The 23,628-nt window shown below is 43.7% G+C and overlaps 1 protein-coding gene across 2 annotated transcripts; it reads right to left on the bottom strand.

The window, feature by feature from the left end:
* Nucleotides 1-3,570: 3,570 nt before the first annotated feature.
* On the bottom strand, nt 3,571-23,514 carry LOC115113803 (NAD(P) transhydrogenase, mitochondrial-like). Of its 2 annotated transcripts, XM_065012106.1 has the most exons (23): nt 23,374-23,514; nt 22,451-22,638; nt 21,088-21,317; nt 20,313-20,530; nt 20,096-20,183; nt 19,817-19,905; nt 19,549-19,736; nt 19,231-19,364; nt 19,027-19,127; nt 18,668-18,758; nt 17,027-17,180; nt 16,771-16,932; nt 16,292-16,402; nt 16,058-16,203; nt 15,743-15,938; nt 14,450-14,683; nt 12,953-13,113; nt 11,813-11,992; nt 11,432-11,591; nt 6,904-6,985; nt 5,443-5,561; nt 4,639-4,754; nt 3,571-3,983 (listed from the first exon to the last, which is right to left on the bottom strand). In XM_065012106.1, exons 2-23 carry the CDS (start codon nt 22,584-22,586, stop codon nt 3,837-3,839), a joined length of 3,243 nt encoding a protein of 1,080 aa, XP_064868178.1. In that variant the 5' UTR covers nt 22,587-22,638; nt 23,374-23,514; the 3' UTR covers nt 3,571-3,836. The 2 variants fall into 2 exon arrangements, with proteins under 2 accessions (XP_064868178.1, XP_064868177.1); XM_065012105.1 differs by lacking the exon at nt 23,374-23,514 and having other exon boundaries at nt 22,451-22,861.
* Between the last annotated feature and the right edge of the window lie 114 nt (nt 23,515-23,628).

The raw sequence follows: 23,628 nt of genomic DNA, 5'->3' as shown, positions 1-23,628 counted from the left end.
TCCATGCTTTGTTGCCGTTTTGACAAATAAACATACATTTACATTTAAGTCATTTAGCAGACGCTCTTATCCAGAGCGACTTACAAATTGGTGCTTTCACCTTATGACATCCAGTGGAACAGCCACTTTACAATAGTGCATCTAAGTCTTTTAAGGGGGTGAGAAGGATTACTTTATCCTATCCTAGGTATTCCTTAAAGAGGTGGGGTTTCAGGTGTCTCCGGAAGGTGGTGATTGACTCCGCTGTCCTGGCGTCGTGGGGGAGTTTGTTCCACCATTGGGGGGCCAGAGCAGCGAACAGTTTTGACTGGGCTGAGCGGGAACTGTACTTCCTCAGTGGTAGGGAGGCGAGCAGGCCAGAGGTGGATGAACGCAGTGCCCTTGTTTGGGTGTAGGGCCTGATCAGAGCCTGGAGGTACTGAGGTGCCGTTCCCCTCACAGCTCCTATGTCCATAATAATGTCATGTAGACTATAGCTACACTGTATCTGTCTCTCCATGTCCATAATAATGTCATGTAAGACTATAGCCACTGTATCTGTCTCTATGTGTCCATAATAATGTCCATAATAATGTCATAATAATGTCATGTAGGCTACACTGTATCTGTCTCTATGTCCATAATAATGTCATGTAGGCTATAGCTACACTGTATCTGGCTCTATGTCCATAATGTCATGTAGACTATAGCTACACTGTATCTGGCTCTATGTCCATAATAATGTCATGTAGACTATAGCTACACTGTATCTGGCTCTATGTCCATAATAATGTCATGTAGGCTATAGCTACACTGTATCTGTCTCTATGTCCATAATAATGTCATGTAGGCTATAGCTACACTGTATCTGTCTCTATGTCCATAATAATGTCATGTAGACTATAGCTACACTATCTGTCTCTATGTCCATAATGTCATGTAGACTATAGCTACACTGTATCTGGCTCTATGTCCATAATAATGTCATGTAGACTACAGCTACACTGTATCTGTCTCTATGTCCATAATAATGTCATGTAGGCTATAGCTACACTGTATCTGTCTATGTCCATAATAATGTCATGTAGGCTATAGCTACACTGTATCTGTCTATGTCCATAATAATGTCATGTAGGCTATAGCTACACTGTATCTGTCTATGTCCATAATAATGTCATGTAGGCTATAGCTACACTGTATCTGTCTATGTCCATAATAATGTCATGTAGGCTATAGCTACACTGTATCTGTCTCTATGTCCATAATAATGTCATGTAGGCTATAGCTACACTGTATCTGTCTCTATGTCCATAATAATGTAAGTCGCTCTGGATAAGAGCGTCTGCTAAATGACTTAAATGTAAATGTAAATGTAATGTCATGTAGGCTATAGCTACACTGTATCTGTCTCTATGTCCATAATAATGTCATGTAGGCTATAGCTACACTATCCATAATGTCATGTAGGCTATAGCTACACTGTATCTGTCTCTATGTCCATAATAATGTCATGTAGGCTATAGCTACACTGTATCTGTCTCTATGTCCATAATAATGTCATGTAGGCTATAGCTACACTGTATCTGTCTCTATGTCCATAATAATGTCATGTAGGCTATAGCTACACTGTATCTGTCTATGTCCATAATAATGTCATGTAGACTATAGCTACACTGTATCTGTCTCTATGTCCATAATAATGTCATGTAGGCTATAGCTACACTGTATCTGTCTATGTCCATAATAATGTCATGTAGGCTATAGCTACACTGTATCTGTCTCTATGTCCATAATAATGTCATGTAGGCTATAGCTACACTATCCATAATGTCATGTAGGCTATAGCTACACTGTATCTGTCTCTATGTCCATAATAATGTCATGTAGGCTATAGCTACACTGTATCTGTCTCTATGTCCATAATAATGTCATGTAGGCTATAGCTACACTGTATCTGTCTCTATGTCCATAATAATGTCATGTAGACTATAGCTACACTGTATCTGTCTCTATGTCCATAATAATGTCATGTAGACTATAGCTACACTGTATCTGTCTCTATGTCCATAATGTCATGTAGACTATAGCTACACTGTATCTGTCTCTATGTCCATAATAATGTCATGTAGGCTATAGCTACACTGTATCTGTCTCTATGTCCATAATAATGTCATGTAGGCTATAGCTACACTGTATCTGGCTCTATGTCCATAATAATGTCATGTAGGCTATAGCTACACTGTATCTGTCTCTATGTCCATAATAATGTCATGTAGGCTATAGCTACACTGTATCTGTCTATGTCCATAATAATGTAATGTAGGCTATAGCTACACTGTATCTGTCTCTATGTCCATAATAATGCCATGTAGGCTATAGCTACACTATCCATAATGTCATGTAGGCTATAGCTACACTGTATCTGTCTCTATGTCCATAATAATGTCATGTAGGCTATAGCTACACTGTATCTGTCTCTATGTCCATAATAATGTCATGTAGGCTATAGCTACACTATCCATAATGTCATGTAGGCTATAGCTACACTGTATCTGTCTCTATGTCCATAATAATGTCATGTAGGCTATAGCTACACTGTATCTGTCTCTATGTCCATAATAATGTCATGTAGGCTATAGCTACACTGTATCTGTCTCTATGTCCATAATAATGTAATGTAGACTATAGCTACACTGTATCTGTCTCTATGTCCATAATAATGTCATGTAGGCTATAGCTACACTGTATCTGTCTCTATGTCCATAATAATGTCATGTAGGCTATAGCTACACTATCCATAATGTCATGTAGGCTATAGCTACACTGTATCTGTCTCTATGTCCATAATAATGTCATGTAGGCTATAGCTACACTATCCATAATGTCATGTAGGCTACACTGTATCTGCAAGCTGTTGGGTGGAACACACATGCCAAGGCCAGAGTGGAACCATTTGCTATATAACGCAACACATCAGAGGTAAATGTGATGGAAGCCCATTTATTTTTTAAGTTACTTCGATGTGCTACATCAGCCTTGTATCCACTTGATAAACATCTCTGGTGGGAAAATGCAGATTGTTTTTATAATATTCTGATGGAAACCTAGCTACTGTCTCAGATTTATGTGGAGGACAACGTATAGCTCTAATTTGAACCAAATGTAACAGATTGAAACTCTTGGTGCTGTCTTGGTTGTTACTGTGCAACATGTCATGTTGAATTATGAACGGTATATCACCTGGTCTGTGTTTCGGTATAAAATGACCAAAGTTAATGTACTGTGAGTATATGTGAATACAGAAGTGTAAAGATTGTTAAAGGCTGGGGGTTGAATTCATTACGCTGGACATCTGTCAATGCAGCTTGTTCTTAATTTGTATGTATGGTGAACGCTGTGCATGTAGGTTCCATTACCTTTAACAGGCTAGATCAACACGCTGCTGGTGTTTACTGGTTGAGAGCCAGTCTACCGTTCGCTACTGGGAGTATGTGGCTTCAACTCCAATTGGTGCTGCTCAGTGCTTTTGTGTGAAATTATACCTGACAAGCTCTTACAAATACAATTGAATAGGGAACTCTAGCCAACAGATCACATTCAAAACAGATTTTTATTTACAAATCAGGGCAGGCAGTGCATGGGTTAATTTAAATGTAATCTAAATCGTCGTGTCCACACCTTTGGTTCAACATCCAATAATCATATGTACTGAGGACCTCTATAATCATCAAGCCACTAAGTGTAAAAATATTCAACGTTGTTTACTAATCTTAACCATACACCTGCATCTGGATTAAAGACAAATAAATACATCCGTAAAGCCGATAGGGAGTGTGTGTGTACTGTCCATCTCTGTTCTAGTAGTAGGCCTCTCTGATCTTGGCTTGTAGTGTGTCACAGGTCTTCTTGGCGTCTCCCAGCAGCATGGATGTGTTGGGCTTGTAGAAGATGGGATTGTCTACTGCAGCATAGCCCACACCCATGGTCCTCTTCATCACAATCACCTACAGTACAGGGAGGGGAACAGGGTTGAGACATGGCTAACGTCACCTTTTATATTCCTCTTCCCACTGGAGACTGAGTTCCATCCCTCTGTTTCCAACTGTTTAAATCAGGGGTATGGAAGTACTATTTGAGAAGGTCAGGGTCACACACATTACCTAGGTGGCAAATGTCCAGATAGACATTGTCATTTATCGGCGTAACAAACCCCCACCTCACAACCCAAACAGTTCACACCCCTCTTGTTGGCGGAGAGAAAACTGCAGCTAATTTCCTGCAATTCTACACATTTTGTCATGTCTTATGTGTGTTCATATGAGACCAGGGGTCGAGGCATGACTAACCCTCATTTATCATTTTAGTTCAGGACCCACGGCCCGTCTGTTGCGTATGACTGGTCTAAATAAATAGTGTCAGAAATATGTTTAAAATAACTAGTCGGAGAGCTCATCACAATCCCCTACAGAGAAACAGAAGACAGCACACTTCACCATCATGTTATACTCTATACCTGTGAGAGTCCTTGTCAACCAAAGAGTAGGAGGACTCAGCCCTCAACACCAGAGAGCAGAACAAGACAATATTTTGCATCCTTCCTTCCTTTTGTAAACCAGCGAGGGCCCTGTACTAATACTCTTATACTGCCTTCATTCCTACCTGTTTGGACTTCCAGACCTCCAGGACTGGCATGCCAGCAATGATGGAGTTGGGGTCCTCCTGGGCTGCTGAGTTCACTGTGTCGTTAGCACCCACCACCAGCGTCAGGTCAGTCTCTGTGGGGGACACACATTAAGTAAAACCAGTACAGAGACCCTGGCGAAACTATGGATGGAACCAGCCAGGCAGCGTTACAAACACAACCAAGTGTGAGGGATGCCTGCTGGTCGTTATGATCAAATCAATGAATCCATCAATCTACACTGAACACAAATATAAAACGCAACAATCTCAAAGATTTGACTGAGTTACAGTTCATAGAAGGAAATCAGTCAATTTAAATAAATAAATTAGGCCCTAATCTATGGACTTCACATGAATGGGCAGGGTCACAGGGCCTATGCCATAAATACTCCTCAGACAATCTGGCAGGTGAAGAAGCCGGATGTGGAGGTCCTGGGCTGGCGTGGCTAGACGAGGCCTGCGGTTGTAAGGCTGGTTGGATGTACTGCCAAATTCTCTAAAACGACGTTAGAGGTGGCTTATGGTAAAGATATAAACATTGAATTTTCTGGCAACAGCTCTGTCGGACATTCCTGCGGTCAGCATGCCAATTGTCAGGTGGACGGATTATCTTGGTAAAGGATCTAAAGACATTTGTGCACAACATTTTAGAGGTAAAGCTTTGTGTATGGAACATTTCAGGGATCTTTAATTTCAGCTCATGAAAAATGGGACCAACAATTTCATTGTTGCGTTATATTTTTGTTCAGTAAATTGATCAGTGTGAGTGTGTGTTCTGACCTTTGAAGTCCTCATTGATCTCATCCATCTCCAGAACCACGTCGTATGGAACACCTGCCTCAGCCAGGAGCACGTTTAGCTGGCCTGGCATACGACCTGCCACAGGGTGGATACCAAACCTAGAAACACACACACACATTAATGTTGTCTTTATGCAATTCCTCAGTCAGTCACAGCTTCGCTCCGAATTTGGAGAATAAAGATGTTTTCCACTCTAAAGCTTTTAGGCCCAGATGTGTTTTGTCTTCCTTGAACTTAAAAGGTGACCTGCCAGTGTTCCTGACCAGGAAACTCAAGACGGTCAGTGGGATTGAAAAACTAAATGGAAAGAATGTTATTTTAGAAGTCAGACTAATACAGGAAGATATCATTCTCTCACTGTGACAGGAGGACTGATGGTCCCCAACAACAATAAACAGAGTGGAGAGAGAGAAGTCAGACTAATACAGGAAGATATCATTCTCTCACTGTGACAGGAGGACTGATGGTCCCCAACAACAATAAACAGAGTGGAGAGAGAGAAGTCAGACTAATACAGGAAGATATCGTTCTCTCACTGTGACAGGAGGACTGATGGTCCCCAACAACAATAAACAGAGTGGAGAGAGAAAGAGAGATGACTGAGGGGAGAGAGAAAGAGAGATGACTGAGGAGAGAGAGAGAGAAAGTCAGACTAATACAGGAAGATATCGTTCTCTCACTGTGACAGGAGGACTGATGGTCCCCAACAACAATAAACAGAGTAGAGAGAGAGAAGTCAGACTAATACAGGAAGATATCATTCTCTCATTGTGACAGGAGGACTGATGGTCCCCAACAACAATAAACAGAGTGGAGAGAGAGAAGTCAGACTAATACAGGAAGATATCATTCTCTCACTGTGACAGGAGGACTGATGGTCCCCAACAACAATAAACAGAGTGGAGAGAGAGAAGTCAGACTAATACAGGAATATATCATTCTCTCATTGTGACAGGAGGACTGATGGTCCCCAACAACAATAAACAGAGTGGAGAGAGAGAAGTCAGACTAATACAGGAAGATATCATTCTCTCACTGTGACAGGAGGACTGATGGTCCCCAACAACAATAAACAGAGTGGAGAGAGAGAAGTCAGACTAATACAGGAAGATATCATTCTCTCACTGTGACAGGAGGACTGATGGTCCCCAACAACAATAAACAGAGTGGAGAGAGAGAAGTCAGACTAATACAGGAAGATATCATTCTCTCATTGTGACAGGAGGACTGATGGTCCCCAACAACAATAAACAGAGTGGAGAGAGAGAAGTCAGACTAATACAGGAAGATATCATTCTCTCACTGTGACAGGAGGACTGATGGTCCCCAACAACAATAAACAGAGTGGAGAGAAAGAGAGATGACTGAGGGGAGAGAGAAAGAGAGATGACTGAGGAGAGAGAGAGAGAGAGAGAGAATTATATTATTGTGAAGACCTACCTGACAGACTTGCCCTGCTCTACCAGCATCTTCACCATGTCAGCAATGGGGTACTGGGCCTTAGCCGCACACAGACCCCAACCTACACACACACACACACACACACACACACACGTTATAAGCAGACCAACCTACACAATCACAGTGTCACTGTAGGTAAAGTTAAAATGTTACTGTTAAAAGGTATGACTCAGCGATGCACGAAGTAAACAGCAGTGGTGTAAAGTACTTAAGTAAAAATACTCAAAAAAGCACTACTTACGTAGTTTGTGGGATCTGTACTTTACTATTGATATTTTTGCCAACTTTTACTTCACTACATTCCTAAAGCAAATATGTACTTTTTACTCCATAGTTTCCCTGACATCCAAAAGTACTTCTTACATTTTGACAGGAAAATGGTCCAATTCACACACTGATCAAAAGAACTTCCCTGGTCATCTCTACTGACTCTGATCTGGTGGACTCATTAAACACAAATACTTAGTTTGTAACCGATGTCTGAGTGTGGTAGTGTGCCCCTGGCTATCCGTCAATACAAAGAAATGCTGCCGTCTGCTTTGCTTAATATAAGCCATTAGAAATGGTTTATACTTTTACTTGATAGTTAAGTTAATTTTAGAAATTCCATTTACTTTTGTCACTTAAGTATATTTAAAACCAAATACTTTTAGACTCTTACTCAAGTAGTATTTTACTGGGTGACTCACTTTTTTCATTTTCTATTAAGGTATCTTTTCTTTTACTCAAGTATGACAATTGAGTACTTTTTCCACCACTGGTAAACAGAATATTGGGCCGATTTCCACAACAACTAAGAGTGTTGAAGCGCGAGGTTGAACCTCTGCTGTTTTGGTCCCGGCCATGTTGTAGCAGCAAGGAGCGCACACACACACACACACACGCACACGCACATATACCCTGCATTGTCTTGGTTCATGCTCATCTTAATATCTGCGGTGCTGCTCGTGGCCACGTCATAACTATACATTTAATGACCAGATAAATGATAGAGGTAACTAATGACCAGATAAATGATAGAGGTAACTAATGACCAGATAAATGATAGAGGTAACTAATGACCAGATAAATGATAGAGGTAACTAATGACCAGATAAATGATAGAGGTAACTAATGACCAGATAAATGATAGAGGTAACTAATGACCAGATAAATGATAGAGGTAACTAATGACCAGATAAATGATAGAGGTAACTAATGACCAGATAAATGATAGAGGTAACTAATGACCAGATAAATGATAGAGGTAACTAATGACCAGATAAATGATAGAGGTAACTAATGACCAGATAAATGATAGAGGTAACTAATGACCAGATAAATGATAGAGGTAACTAATGACCAGATAAATGATAGAGGTAACTAATGACCAGATAAATGATAGAGGTAACTAATGACCAGATAAATGATAGAGGTAACTAATGACCAGATAAATGATAGAGGTAACTAATGACCAGATAAATGATAGAGGTAACTAATGACCAGATAAATGATAGAGGTAACTAATGACCAGATAAATGATAGAGGTAACTAATGACCAGATAAATGATAGAGGTAACTAATGACCAGATAAATGATAGAGGTAACTAATGACCAGATAAATGATAGAGGTAACTAATGACCAGATAAATGATAGAGGTAACTAATGACCAGATAAATGATAGAGGTAACCAGATAAATGATAGAGGTAACTAATGACCAGATAAATGATAGAGGTAACTAATGACCAGATAAATGATAGAGGTAACTAATGACCAGATAAATGATAGAGGTAACTAATGACCAGATAAATGATAGAGGTAACTAATGACCAGATAAATGATAGAGGTAACTAATGACCAGATAAATGATAGAGGTAACTAATGACCAGATAAATGATAGAGGTAACTAATGACCAGATAAATGATAGAGGTAACTAATGACCAGATAAATGATAGAGGTAACTAATGACCAGATAAATGATAGAGGTAACTAATGACCAGATAAATGATAGAGGTAACTAATGACCAGATAAATGATAGAGGTAACTAATGACCAGATAAATGATAGAGGTAACTAATGACCAGATAAATGATAGAGGTAACTAATGACCAGATAAATGATAGAGGTAACTAATGACCAGATAAATGATAGAGGTAACTAATGACCAGATAAATGATAGAGGTAACTAATGACCAGATAAATGATAGAGGTAACTAATGACCAGATAAATGATAGAGGTAACTAATGACCAGATAAATGATAGAGGTAACTAATGACCAGATAAATGATAGAGGTAACTAATGACCAGATAAATGATAGAGGTAACTAATGACCAGATAAATGATAGAGGTAACTAATGACCAGATAAATGATAGAGGTAACTAATGACCAGATAAATGATAGAGGTAACTAATGACCAGATAAATGATAGAGGTAACTAATGACCAGATAAATGATAGAGGTAACTAATGACCAGATAAATGATAGAGGTAACTAATGACCAGATAAATGATAGAGGTAACTAATGACCAGATAAATGATAGAGGTAACTAATGACCAGATAAATGATAGAGGTAACTAATGACCAGATAAATGATAGAGGTAACTAATGACCAGATAAATGATAGAGGTAACTAATGACCAGATAAATGATAGAGGTAACTAATGACCAGATAAATGATAGAGGTAACTAATGACCAGATAAATGATAGAGGTAACTAATGACCAGATAAATGATAGAGGTAACTTAATGACCAGATAAATGATAGAGGTAACTAATGACCAGATAAATGATAGAGGTAACTAATGACCAGATAATGATAGAAGTAACTTAATGACCAGATAAATGATAGAAGTAACTTAATGCAGAAGTTATTCTTGGAAGACTAAAAACAGAAGTGAATAAGGTTTGTTTGAAACAATTAGTTATCTTCTGTTCTCCTCTCCTGACCAAGGCTGCAGTACCTCTTTCCCCTCCTCTCTCCCAATACCCTTCCTTTATCTCTCCCCCTTTTCCCCTCCTCTCTCCCAATACCCTTCCTTTATCTCTCCCCCTTTTCCCCTCCTCTCTCCCAATACCCTTCCTTTATCTCTCCCCCTTTTCACCTCCTCTCTCCCAATACCCTTCCTTTATCTCTCCCCCTTTTCCCCTCCTCTCTCCCAATACCCTTCCTTTATCTCTCCCCCTTTTCCCCTCCTCTCTCCCAATACCCTTCCTTTATCTCTCCCCCTTTTCACCTCCTCTCTCCCAATACCCTTCCTTTATCTCTCCCCCTTTTCACCTCCTCTCTCCCAATACCCTTCCTTTATCTCTCCCCCTTTTCACCTCCTCTCTCCCAATACCCTTCCTTTATCTCTCCCCCTTTTCACCTCCTCTCTCCCAATACCCTTCCTTTATCTCTCCCCCTTTTCACCTCCTCTCTCCCAATACCCTTCCTTTATCTCTCCCCCTTTTCACCTCCTCTCTCCCAATACCCTTCCTTTATCTCTCCCCCTTTTCACCTCCTCTCTCCCAATACCCTTCCTTTATCTCTCCCCCTTTTCACCTCCCCTCTCCCAATACCCTTCCTTTATCTCTCCCCCTTTTCACCTCCCCTCTCCCAATACCCTTCCTTAATCTCTCCCCCTTTTCACCTCCTCTCTCCCAATACCCTTCCTTTATCTCTCCCCCTTTTCAACTCCTCTCTCCCAATACCCTTCCTTTATCTCTCCTCCTTTTCACCTCCTCTTGCCCCATTTCACCCTCTATTCTCACTCACTCCCCCCCCTCCCTCTTCCATCTCTCCCCTCTGCTCTCCCTTCTGTCTTAAATCATAGGATTTCTACAGTCTGGGGGTGGTGCGTGCGAGGAAACCCCTTTCCCCTGCCTGTAAGTGTTATGGGGTTGTGTGTGTTATGGGGCGGGGGGGTGAAGAAGAGGGCATGCGTGCGAGAGGAACCCCCGCTCCCATGTGTCTGTCTAACGCCTGCTTGTGTAACTGTCCTGAGGTATCAGCATACTGGATAGAGGTGTGTTCTGATACTGGGTAGAGTTGAGAGGCCAGTGCTGTATGTTGATTACAACTAATCAACTATATTTTGAACAAATCCCCCTGACCTCTAACCCCTGGGCCACTGTAGTCTTCTATATTACCAGTTACCTCTGAGGTCTGACTGCCTGTCTGTCTGTCTGCCTGGCGAACAAGCTAGCTCCGCTTCACAGGGACATAGACAAACCGCACCCTCTACTGGACATTCCCTGTCCCAGGCTCCAGTACAGATGTTATGCCAGGGTTCATTACTAAATGACCTGGTAGCAGATTTCAGTCTGGGAGGAGAGCAGAACACACAGACAGATATATAGATACACGACTCTGCACACAACCCTCCTACAGTGATGAACACTGGAGTGTTCCATAAGACTACCTCTGAACCATACCCAGAACTGATTGCATTTGTGTGTGTGTGTGAGTGTGAGTGTGAGTGTGAGTGTGAGAGTGAGTGTGAGAGTGAGTGTGAGAGAGAGAGAGAGAGAGAATGTGTGTACCTGGGGTGATGATGATGCTGTTGGCCTCTTTGATGAGTTCGATGGACTGGTCCACATTGACCTCTGTGTGGGTGCCTGTGATCTCCATGGGTTTCCCCCCCGCCGTGGAGCTGGTACCGAACCCTCCCAGGATCACGTTGGGCAGGGAACGGTTCATTGCCTGGAAAGAGGGGTGTAACCAGGATTAAATACAACATTTATATTATATCTCTATGGGGAGCGCGCCAAATCTTTTGATGAATTCCAAAACCACAAAATCTCAAAGTGCAAGAGCAAAACTAAGATGACAAAGCTACCTGACTGGCAGGTGAGTGTCTGAGTGAGAGGCTGAGAGAGAGTATGTGTGTGAGTGAATGCGACTGAGTGTTTAGCAGTACTCACCACACACATTATGTAGGAGAGGATAGCACCAGACGAGCCAATCAGAGCTCCTACAATGGTCATGAGGTTGTTGTCCAATAGGAATCCCTCGGCACACAGCGCCCAACCAGAGTAGGAATTGAGCACAGTGATGACCACAGGCATGTCAGCGCCCCCGATGGCCATCGTCAGGGTTACACCCTACAGGAACACAATCACGGTCAGGACACGCTTCAGTCACTAGTAGGGTTGCAAAAGGTTTTCCAGAAATACCAGTTGGAGGTTTCCTGGATTTCCTCTTAATTCCAGTTATCTTCCAACCTCGATTTCTCGAAAAGCTGCGATTCTTTGGAAAGTTACTCAAATCTTGGAACTATACCCAGCAAACCGGGAACATTCCCAGAACATTGGCTAAGATTCCCATTATGTTCCAGGTAGTGTTTTATCTAACATTAGGATAACATCCCAAAAACATTTTTCAGAAAACATTTTAAATGTATTATCCTTGGAATGTATTCCTAACATTCACTGAAAGGTTGTGCACGACACCTGTAACAACCACCACAGAACATTCCCCAAACGTTCTCATTAGGGTTCCAGGTAAGGTAGTAATGCACCAGTAATGTTTTTAGAGCACACTGCCGCAACGAAATATAGGATCAATGTTCTGGGAATGTTCTGGCAACATCAGGCAAATGTTTTATCCAAACATTGTGTAATCATGAGCCAACTGGCCAGGTTTTGTGTTATGAGAACATTTGCCGCAAGCTAGCGAATGTTCTGGGAACTTTTACAAAGCCAATTTTGGTTTGCTGGGTAGTCAATAGATAAACCCCTCACAGTGACTGTATGATACTGGGTTATTTCCTCTAGATCAGGGGTAGGCAACTAGATTAAGCCGTGGAACAATTTTTGTTGGAGCTGAAACAAACTACACAAAAGAAATGTTAACACTCAAGCCAGTTCTGGCCAGCGGGCCGCCTGTTGCCTAACCCTGCTGTAGATTGTGGTTGTTGTTGTAGCCTTTATCAAGGTCAGTCCCACCAACATTGTTGAGTGTCAAAGTTTTTCTTATTCTGATTAGAGCTGAATAACACTATTGGTCATTGGTGGGCTTCACCATGTCTGTATAAAACATGACATCTTTAGCCATGTTCTCACCATGACGGTGGAGAGGCCAGACACTCCAACCAGACAGCCCATGCCAGTAGCGTAGTCAGCACTGAGCATGAAGGGAATCATACCACCGACAGACGCCGTCATCAGACCGGCGTTCATCATGTGACGCCCCGGCAACATCAGCGGGGCGGAGTTCAGAACACCTGAAAGGAGAGAATACAGAACAATGTTCACAAAACTGCACCCAGAACTCAACTCTGAACTCACAATGTATCATTCTGAACTGGGAACAGAGATGAGGGGAACGGGGCAGGGAATCCTGGAAGGAGAGATGGTGCAGGGTTGTATTGATACATCACATTGATTAGAGTGAGGGGTGGAGGTCATGTGGAGCGTTGTAATATATTGATAACAGACCACAGATCTGGCAGGTACTCTCCTGCCTTCGGTCGGTCTCTCATTACCAGTGATCACAGAGGGAATAGAGAACTGACGGTTTCTAAACACAATAGAGAGACAACCGTTTCTCACGTGGGCTAGAAAAATAACCCCGATTTCGATTTCCTGGGTCATTTAATGTTTTCATGTGTATCTGAGTTACTGCTGTTCAAGCAGGCAGAAATCCATCCGGTTTGACGTAGCACTGTGATAAAGTCTCTCTCACTACCCTGGAAGTTAATAGGAATAGGACTTTTAGATGGTGAAAACATCTATCATACATGTCAGATTTCAATACTGGCTGATGTCATAACACAGGAGGATGTCTTCTCTCAAATGACTCAATGATCAGATTTTTTGCGATATTCCTACCTTCGAGAAATTTAGAATTTAACAGAGGGTTTAGCACATTTCTCCTATTTGTCTGCCTCTTCAGTCCAGGGTGCATTGCATGGTGCCGTTGCGAATGTCAAACTCCACTCTGAGGCACATCGATCTGCAGGTTGAACAGGTGAGATTGTAGACTCCTTAAATTGATAGTGCAGTTTGTTTTGGCAATTTTACAGCCAACTAGCTACTTCATATACTGATCTTGTCTTTGGTATTATTGTGTGTAGTTAAGTTTGCTAGCTAGCCAGCCAGCCCATAGAGAGCATTGCATTGTGGATTTGGTAGTCGACTTGAGCTGCAACATATTCCACATAGATTTTTACGTTTCTACCAACCTTATTATAAACACCAAAATGAAACATTTGATCACAAAAAATATTGCTCTCACATGTGTTACTTAACACCATACATTGTAGTGGTTTTAGGTGGATTTTTCCTTTAACAACTGTTACCTTACCAACATAGAACTCCTACAAGCCTCCCGGCACTTCCACTCTGTCAGGCACGCAATAATCAGCCATACTCACAAACACACGCACACACACACCATCCTGGCCTGGATTTCCCATGGGATCTTGGGCTTTGGCTAGATCAAAGGAGGCAATCAGTACCACAGGACAGAGAGCTCAGAGAGAGAGAGAGAGAGCTCAGAGAGAGAGAGAGTGTGTGTGTGTGTCTGCATCCACGTGTGTTAATGGCGGTCTACAGTACCTTGCAGCTTGCCATAGGCCACCAGTGACCCGCTGAAGGTGACCCCTCCGATGTATGTGCCGAGGTAGGCCACAGTCTTCACCATGTTGGCTGCAGGGTGTACGTCCAAGTGAGGGTACTCGATCATGTACTCTGCCACACAGGTCAGCACTGCAGCCAGACCCACCAGGCTGTGAAAGGCAGCTACCAGCTGGGGGAGATCGGTGATCTCAATACGCTTGGCAATGGTCAGACCTGGGGAAGCAGAGTAGCAGAGGGTTAGAAACACGCAGTAGGGCACAGGGGGAAAACAGACACACCGTCACATTAGAGACCTTCAGTTCTGTACAGGTACCGATGGCTGTAGGTCCTAGCAGTTGATTTGGAATTCAGCAACAACAACAAAACAGCCCTGAATCTCTGAAGGACAAATGTATAAGACATTTTCTATGGAAGTATTTTCTCCTGGTCTCACAGTGCTTCACATAGAGTTGGACTAACTCCTAGTGCTACAACATACTGTATTTGCTGGGAAGGCAACCATCTGGACTGAATTACTTTTGTATTCATATTGGGCATTAACAGAATAGTCTGGAGGCACGCTCTAAACAGTGTTGTCAAAAACCCTAATAAAATAACAACTAGTTCTCTAAAAGGATAATATTACTAATATCAGACTGCATAAACACACATGCCCTGGGTGTGTGTGTGTGTGTGTGGTGAGAGAGACAGCTGCCAGGGCCTAAGAGAATAATAACATCATATCAGTATAACACACCACTACTAAAGTACACACACACACACAAAGTACTCTGACACCATGAAGATATCAGAACATGTATATCTGTCAATCTAGATCGCATGATGGATGGTCCATCATAGTTTCAATAATTCACACTCATTTTCCAAAGACTTCAGAAATAATATGCAAAGTCAATAACATGTAAAAACCTTAATCATGGTTTATACACTTTTAAACAAATGTGGAATGGTGTATGAGATCAGATATCTGCCTGTGCCTCTGTTGTCCAGACCAAAATCCTCATCACCAATGGCAGAAGGAAAAGCTCAGAGGTAGAAACATGGCATCTTGCTGGAAAAGTTGACTTGGGCCCGTTTCCCGGACACGGATTAAGCCTGGTCTTGGAGGAAGGGCCTACTTACCCAGGGTCTTCTGGTGGCCATGGGCTTTTTAAGTTTCCATTTCAATCATAAAGTCTTTTTAGATGTTTAAACACACTTTCAATACATGTTGATTAGATTTGAGATGGTGTGTATCTGTATATGGCTGTGTGGTGTGGCAGGTCCACCTACCCAGGGTTCCTCCGGTGGCCATGGCGGCACTCATCTGTGCCAGCAGCTCAGGAGAGGGCTTCAGGGAGCCCAGGGTGGCAGCGATGCCCCCTGCTACACCCATCATGCCCAGGGCATTACCCAGACGACTAGTGCCCTGTGAAGACAGTCCTGCCAATGCTCCCACACAGCACATACCAGACCCCAGGTACATCATCTGGAACACACAGTGATACACAACATAAAATACCTACACAACACAATTGGCTTCCTAACCCCAGGTAGTTACATCATTTGTAGAACAGCACTTCAACAACAACAGCACATCAGTGTCACCTGCTCGATGTGGTAGCCAGCAGCCACAGAGGCCCCGTAACCTCCTATGAAGACTCCTATTGGTAGACCGTACAGGTAGTTGTACTCTGGAGGGTCTGTAGGACGTTTAAACATGTCCAGCATCCTCTGGGTGATCATGAACCCACCTGGGAGGACAGAGACAGGTAGAGACAGTGAGTGAGCGCGTGCTTGTGTGTGTGCGTGTGCGCATGTGTGTGTGTGTGTGTGCCAGACCTGCGATGTTGATGGAGGAGACGAAGGCTGCAGCCAGAGCCAGGCCCTCGGGGAAGGAGGAGGGGTGGAGACCTCCCCCCATCAGGACCAGACCACCCACAGCAGTCAGACCTGCCACGGGGAGAGAAGACAATATGTTCACACACCTTGTTCAACGTCCAGGTGCTTGAAGGAGTAAAGAAATGGAATAATGTAACAGTTTCTGCAGGTGTTTCTTAGAGGGAGAAAATAAGCGGAGGGCTTTGTTACACTACAGACACACCCAGTATGAAGAACAGGGTGACCATTACCTGCTGACACACCAGGGTCCTATTCACTAGACACCAAACAGCTGAAAACTGACCCACACGAGGAGGGACGGACAAAGCCTGTCTAATAAGTGCTCGTTTTTCATTGCAAAGCGTTTTAATACATTTTACTAAGGTGTGCACAAATAAATAGGACCCAGCAGTGACACTATTTGAGCCCTGACCTCTGACCTGAGATGGCATTGGTGACGGACATGAGGGGTGAGTGGAGGGCGGAGGTGACGCCCCACACCGTGTGGTACCCCACGATGCCGGCCAGGCCGAAAGTAGTGACCATCTGGGTAAAGGCTGAGTTGGGCGCCGCCAAGCCCAGCGCCAGACATGTAGAGAGACCTGGAGACAGGAGAGGACAGCAGAGAGGGAGGGAGTTAGGGTGTGTGTGTGTGTGTGTGTAAGTGTGTAAGTGTGTACGGTGTGAGTGTCTGACCTGCGGTGTAGACACCAGCGTTGGTCAAGGTCTTCTGGAAAGGTGAGACCACAGCTGCCTTCTCTGCCGCTAGCTCTGCTACACTTTTCTGTTTGACAGGAGCGGCCGGGGGTTGTGTCTTAGGTTGGGGGGATGGGAACAGGCTCTTGCCTTCCTGGAGATGTGACAAACACAATGTGAGAAACACACAATGGGAAAAATACACAAGATGAAAAATACATGTTGTTAGAAATCCACATGACAAATACACACATTGAGAAACACGTGAGCAATTGAGGAATATTCTAAATGGAAGGTTATAGTTAGAAATGGAGGGATCCTGTCATGGATTTAATTGGAAACCTTGCTTTTTAAAAAGTGAGTTTCTACGGCACCAAGGTTGAAAATAAGAGACTGACCAATCACGTGCAAGTTGAGGTTCTTAACTAGAAGACAGGATTCTTCATGTCACCTAAGGGACCTGAGTAACAACCACTGGGATATAACGATGGAACATAGCTAGCGAGAAAAATCACATTTAAATAGCATGAATAATTCTTTGTTTAATACGTGGTAAGGTGACACACCTCGTGCTTTCTCTGCCTCTCTAGTCTGCCGTAAACACTGTCAAAATGTCAAAACTTTCAAATCAAGACATTCCTGGAAAACTGCATTTAAAAAAGATATTTCATAACTAGCATTCCTGTTTCTCACGTAAACTATGTGCAGCCAGCTGGATTCCAGCTGAGAGAATATAGCAGGGTGGCTTATGGGTCATGGTGACACTTCACTCAGAAATAACAGCATGCATCCCAAATGGCACCCTACTTCCTATATAGGGAGCAACTTTTGACCAGGGCCCATAGGATGCCTTTTGGGAGGCAGAGAAAGTCTGAGCATGAAGGGACGTGGACTCTTCAACTCATTCAACAGAGAATATCTGCCAAACTTTGATTTTGGAGTGAAATATCACATTTAAAACTCCCTGCTTTCTTCAGTCTCAGTGTGACTGATTCACCTACTTTGGAGCCACTTTACTTATCGTGTCCATTGAAACAAAACCAAATCCAACCTTCTTTCACGGGAGAAGACAGCATTTGCACCCACAATTTGACGGGGAAAAAAATACTACCAACCTCAAGAGACATCTGAAAGAGAGTCCTCACAATATATACGTTCAGGTAATAACAGATTGTTAATGCTAGTTAAGTAGTAACTAACTATGACAGAACTTTGATTGCAATACGCTACAGTATGTCAAAGGCTGTGATTGATCATCTCCTGTAGAGTAATGTGTTCTGACAATCTAGCTGTTGGGAAAATAATCTACAATAGAACTTTATGCAGAAAAATATGTTGGTAGGACAAGGCTGTGTGTGTTTGTGCACATGGAAGTCAGTGATTTATGTTTACTAAAGGTTAATGAGATACTGGAAATGGGACGACTAAAATGGGACTAAATCGAAAGGACATTTAGTTGACTAAAATGGTCCACTGTTTTATTCATTTTGACAATAACTAGACTAAATCATTATTCAAATGACAAAAATGTGACTTAATGATATGTGTCAAAATGACCAAGACTAGACAAAACAATAAATAAAAGAGTCCCAAAATGGACATATTCTACATAAAGTATCAACAGAGACACATACTACCCACCTGCATGACCATGGTTCCTCTGATGACGTGGTCCAGTGTCCCGTGATCAAACTCTTCTTTGGGCTCAAAGTGGAAGTAGTCTTTGTCTGGGCTGATGGTGATAAGCACAATTAAAATCAAACATTAATATATCACATTTATATACTGTACCACCTTTATCAAACTCCAATCCTTTTAGACTTGGCCAGGAACAACTCAGGGTCTGTGGGGCTATAACATAGGCCAGGTGTTTTTCCTGGTCAGGTAACGTGATCGGTCCTAGGGAAAACTACTGTCCCTGTCCATGTCTAGTAGTATTATAAAGTGTCCATCTATCCATCCAAAACCCTGTCCACCCACCCACCCGTCCGTCTCTTTACCTGATGGCCTTGAGCAGTTTGAGCACGTTGTTGGAGTACAGGGTGCTGGCCTGGGTGGGCATGCGGCTGGGCAGGTCCGTGAAGCCGATGTGTGTCACACCCTGAGGAGAAACACACACAGCTCTCAGTTACACACACACAAGCTCCAACTATACACACTCTAGGGACAGTATTATTCTTCCAGAACTGAGCTGGTCTCCCCACCTTGTGTACGTGCAGCTCTCCAGGCTTGGTGGTCTCAATGTTTCCTCCAGCCTCAGCAGCCAGATCCACCACCACAGAGCCATCCTTCATAGACTCCACCATCTCTGTCTTGATCAGGATGGGAGCTCGCTTCCCTACAGACAGAGGGCATGGTCACAGATCATTATAGAAAGGGAAATTATTAGGATAGAAAGAGTGGAATGATATTCATGGTGAGAGAAAGGAGGGAGAGACGTAGGAGAGAAACAAAGAGAGGAGAACAAGCAGACAGAGTATGTATGAATGAATGAATGAGATACTGAATGAATGAATGTTCACCTGGGATGAGAGCAGTACTGATGAGGATGTCCACGTCTTTACACTGCTTGGCAAACAACTCCATCTCAGCTGCAATGAACTCTGGGGACATCTCCTTGGCGTAACCTCCAACACCATCCCCGGACTCCTTAATGTGCACCTCCAAAGGCTCCGCCCCAAACGACTTAAACTGTTCCAGAGCTGCTGGTCTGAGGGTGGATACAGAACATCACCAATATTGTACCTGGTATCGAAGACTAACTACAACTCATCTGGTACTGCAACTCACCGGGTATCAAAGCCTCTGACGATCGCTCCCATAGACTTGGCGGCTCCAGCTGCAGCCAAACCAGCCACTCCACCTCCGATGACCAGGACCTGGAAGGGTTAACAAGATGGTGGTCAGAGATACAGCGACGTTACATTGATCCCACAGACTCTGCAGTCCAGGTGACAGGTTAGTCAAAACACTATAATATAGTTCATGCTCTGACATGTCACAGTTGTTCAGTTTTGACAGGTACATTCACATTGATCTAGTTGATATAACTGCTATAGAAGGACTTACCTTGGCTGGGGGGACTTTCCCTGCTGCTGTGATCTGGCCGGTGAAGAATCTGCCAAAGTGGTTAGCAGCCAGAACAACAGCCTTGTACCTGCAGGACACACACAGTTCTATGAACACATTGAACCAGTTTCAGAGCTGGAGGCTAAGACATATGCGTTACTGTGTGTGTACGTATGAGTGTGTGCATGTCTGGGTCTCTGTGCATGTCTCCCCTTACCCTGCAATGTTAGCCATGGAGCTGAGTGCGTCGTAGCCCTGTGCGATGGTGACTCGCGGGACCTGATCCATGGCCAGCACTGTGGTCTGACTCTGGGCCAGCTTCTCCATGAGATCAGGATTCTGGGCTGGGTAGATGAAGCTCACCAGGGTGGATTTAGGCTTCAGCAGCTCTGACTCATGTTTGCCAGTAGCCTCGTTCAACACTGGAGCTCTCACCTGGAGAGAAAGTTCAAGAGAGAAGATGGGTCAAAGGTTACCAGGGGGCAACAATGTCTAAGAGATTGAAATGTTTATTTTGTTTCCTCTACTAGCTCAAACAACCAGCAACAACGATTTACTCAGACTTTACCAGTGTTATCCCATACCTAATACTTTGGAACGGCAAAACTCATTCCTCACTCAATATGTCATGTAAAACTCACATTGACATACTATAAGTGTGAAGTATGGTTTACAATAAAGTTACATGTCAACATGTGTATGTCTGAAGTTAGGATCTGGCCCTCAATAGTTCAGTACACATTTAGTTTCCTAACAGCACGTGCGAGGGGATCTGCCTGAGCTAGGAGCTGTGTGGGATAACTAATCTTGATCTCATTATGAGTAGTTCATGGAATGCAAGATGATCTGTAGATCCATGATTCTGCACAGAGCCTTCATCAGGCCGATCCTCTCAGATGTAACCCTGCAGCCCTGGGTTCAAGTTAACTCCCTGCCCAGTATTGACCACACTGAGTTTGAGTTTGGTTTGAGTTCCATAGCCCAGTACTGACCTTGAGGACCAGGTCAGATCCGAAGGCCCCGTTAGTGTCTGTGATGGAGGCCCCAGCGTTTATGTACATTTGGTCAGAGAACTTAGCGTGGTCTCCTGCTCCAGACTCCACCTGGACGTTGAAGCCCTGTTTGACGAGCAGCTCCACCCCCGCAGGGGACACAGCCACACGACGCTCATTCTTAAAGATCTCCTTAGGAACTCCTACCACCAGGTCCTTATACAGCCGTCCTGCATCAACACACACAACCTCCTTTTAACAAACACTTGAGGACAACCACATAAGATACAAGAAACCTTGTGGAAAAACAATGGGTGTGATTTACACACACTGAATCAGTGCGCACACACAAACACACCTGTACAGATACATGAGTGGAAGACATGAGTATAGCATTACAATTAACAGCATGAAGAGAAAACCAATTATGAGTTGAGAAAACAATGCTGTTTGCCGTTATCAAGACAAGGTGAGAATCTGGGAGAGACTGACAGGTTCAGGGTAAAAGAGGCTGCAGATGAGACTGTGGAAGAGGCAGGGAAGGGAGTAAGGAAGAATGGAAGTGAGGCAGGGACTACGGCAAGCTGTAGTGTACTAGGCCGTAGTGACTACTACCGTAGTGTGTGTAAGTTAGAGTAAAAGACAGTGTAGTTCTGCAGCGGAAAGTGAGTTGGGCCGGTGGAGAGTCGGGTTTCACATATCAGTCCTTACACGGTGTGGTGACCTCCCCAGCACAGAAACATTATTAGCAGCTGGTTGGCTGCGAGCCAGTAGCCACACCACGACGAGGCCTGCTCTGTCTGTCACACACAGACCCAAACCCTGCTCCGCTAAATGTCCCAGTAACACACAAAACTTCCACAAACACACAACATACACTCCAGCACAGCTACCTCAGTCAGTGACAACACAGGGTAGTGTTTATAAAAAGTAGATCTGCCACAGAACAGCAGAATACACATTTCACCTTTAACTGACCTCTCTTACAGGTTCTCTTTGCAGGTTAGCAACAGAGAGTGGAGTTAGCCACGGTCATGTTAGCACCCCATAGAAATGTTAGCTAAGTTGATTCACGGTCCTATTGTTTCCCATTTCAACAAATTCCCTATCAACCCCTATTCCAAACACAACCGCCACTGCTCTGTGGGAGTTTTTCCACTCCTCCAGCCAGGGGAGAAAATGTCCTTAACTGAACTGCTGTTTAGTTTCCCAATGCCTTTAGTAGGATAGAGAGGAGAAGCTATAAAACAACAAGCAGCCAGGCCTAGACTGCCTACTGTGGCAAAAATACAGAGAAGACAGTTATCAGAAGACAGTGTTAAGGAGTTTGTGTGTTGGTTAAGGAGTTGTAGTTGTGTCCTACCTTTAGCAGGCTCACAGTTCCAGAGCTGTGGGAAGGTCCTGAAGGCCCGTCGGCCAGGTGTGTGGTGGCGAACACCTTGCTGGAGCAAGGTGACAGTGGAGCCGCAACAGGAGACACAGCGCAGCAGAGAGGACATGACTAGTGCTGCTGAGGGACAGGCCTGTAGCTGTACCTCTGGTCAACAACACCTAGAGACACAAACAGTTGTGTGTGTGTTGCAGGTGAGGACGTCTTCTAACACTACGTCTGCTTGCTGCTTCCTCAGCCAGCCTTGCTTATCTTAACTGCCCCCGGGAAGTCCTGAACACACACACACTTTCTCTTCAGCTGCTGGGCCTAGCGATGGCAGTGTGACATTTCAGCTGTGCAGGACAGGACGCAGGGCTGTATACACACTACACAAAGCTACGCGAGATCTGGAAATATGACAGTGTGGTTGTGACAAGAAAACTCCTGACTGCTGGGTGAGAGCATAGGACAGGGGAGGGGGTTGGGGAGGGACAGGGACAGGAACAGAAAGAGTGGGGCTGGGGTAGAGGCTGGAGACAGGCAGTAGATCTACATGCAGAAACTGGGGCAGAGAGAAAGAGGGATTATATCCACATGCCATGTTGTGGGTTAGCAGAGCACAAGGCAGCAGCAACTCAAACAACACACACAGCCTCTCTCTAATTCATTCATACACTCACTCCCTCCCTCACTCTCTGCTGCTGTTGGACCATTGGAGTACAACTCAGACAGGGTGGAAAACTGGGACACAAGTCTCTATTACAACAACCTGTAGCTGAACATTTTGTCTGTGCATGTCTGTTGCTTCCATATATGACATGACTGTTGCTTCCATTCATTCCTGCAGGAATAAACAGAAAAGTAAGAGAAAAGTGTTTATTATTAGGGTAGCTACAAAAAGATTTCTCACTAACCTTCTGGTAGTTTTCGTCTCAGCCGAAAATCAGTTCCCGTTTAGTCAGTTATAAAATACAGTAGTGCAATTTGGTTGGTCGGAACGACCTTCACTTTTTCATTTGTCGGGCGCACGGAACGAAGTTTCGGTATCGCAGGTTTATTGGCGCGTTCAGATGAAAGTCGGAACTAGGAAACTCGAACATGTCCGACTTGCTAATTGGTTGAGCGCGGCACGTGTACAACTACAGCCAGTTAGCAAGTCAGACATTTCC

Source organism: Oncorhynchus nerka, linkage group LG27, assembly GCF_034236695.1.
Source record: "Oncorhynchus nerka isolate Pitt River linkage group LG27, Oner_Uvic_2.0, whole genome shotgun sequence".
Classification (NCBI taxonomy): domain Eukaryota; kingdom Metazoa; phylum Chordata; class Actinopteri; order Salmoniformes; family Salmonidae; genus Oncorhynchus; species Oncorhynchus nerka.
Note: the sequence above shows the minus strand (reverse complement) of the source record. Positions and strands in the feature narration are given on the sequence as shown.

Bases quoted from the DNA above. Each gene is read 5' to 3' on its own strand.
- LOC115113803 (XM_065012106.1), bottom strand. From the start codon at position 22,586: ATGTCCTCTCTGCTGCGCTGTGTCTCCTGTTGCGGCTCCACTGTCACC. The intron at 20,184-20,312 runs GTAAGGGGAGAC...TGTGTCCTGCAG, and splicing joins TCCATGGCTAACATTGCAGG to GTACAAGGCTGTTGTTCTGG. The intron at 14,684-15,742 runs GTAGGTGGACCT...CTGCTTCCCCAG, and splicing joins GGCCACCGGAGGAACCCTGG to GTCTGACCATTGCCAAGCGT.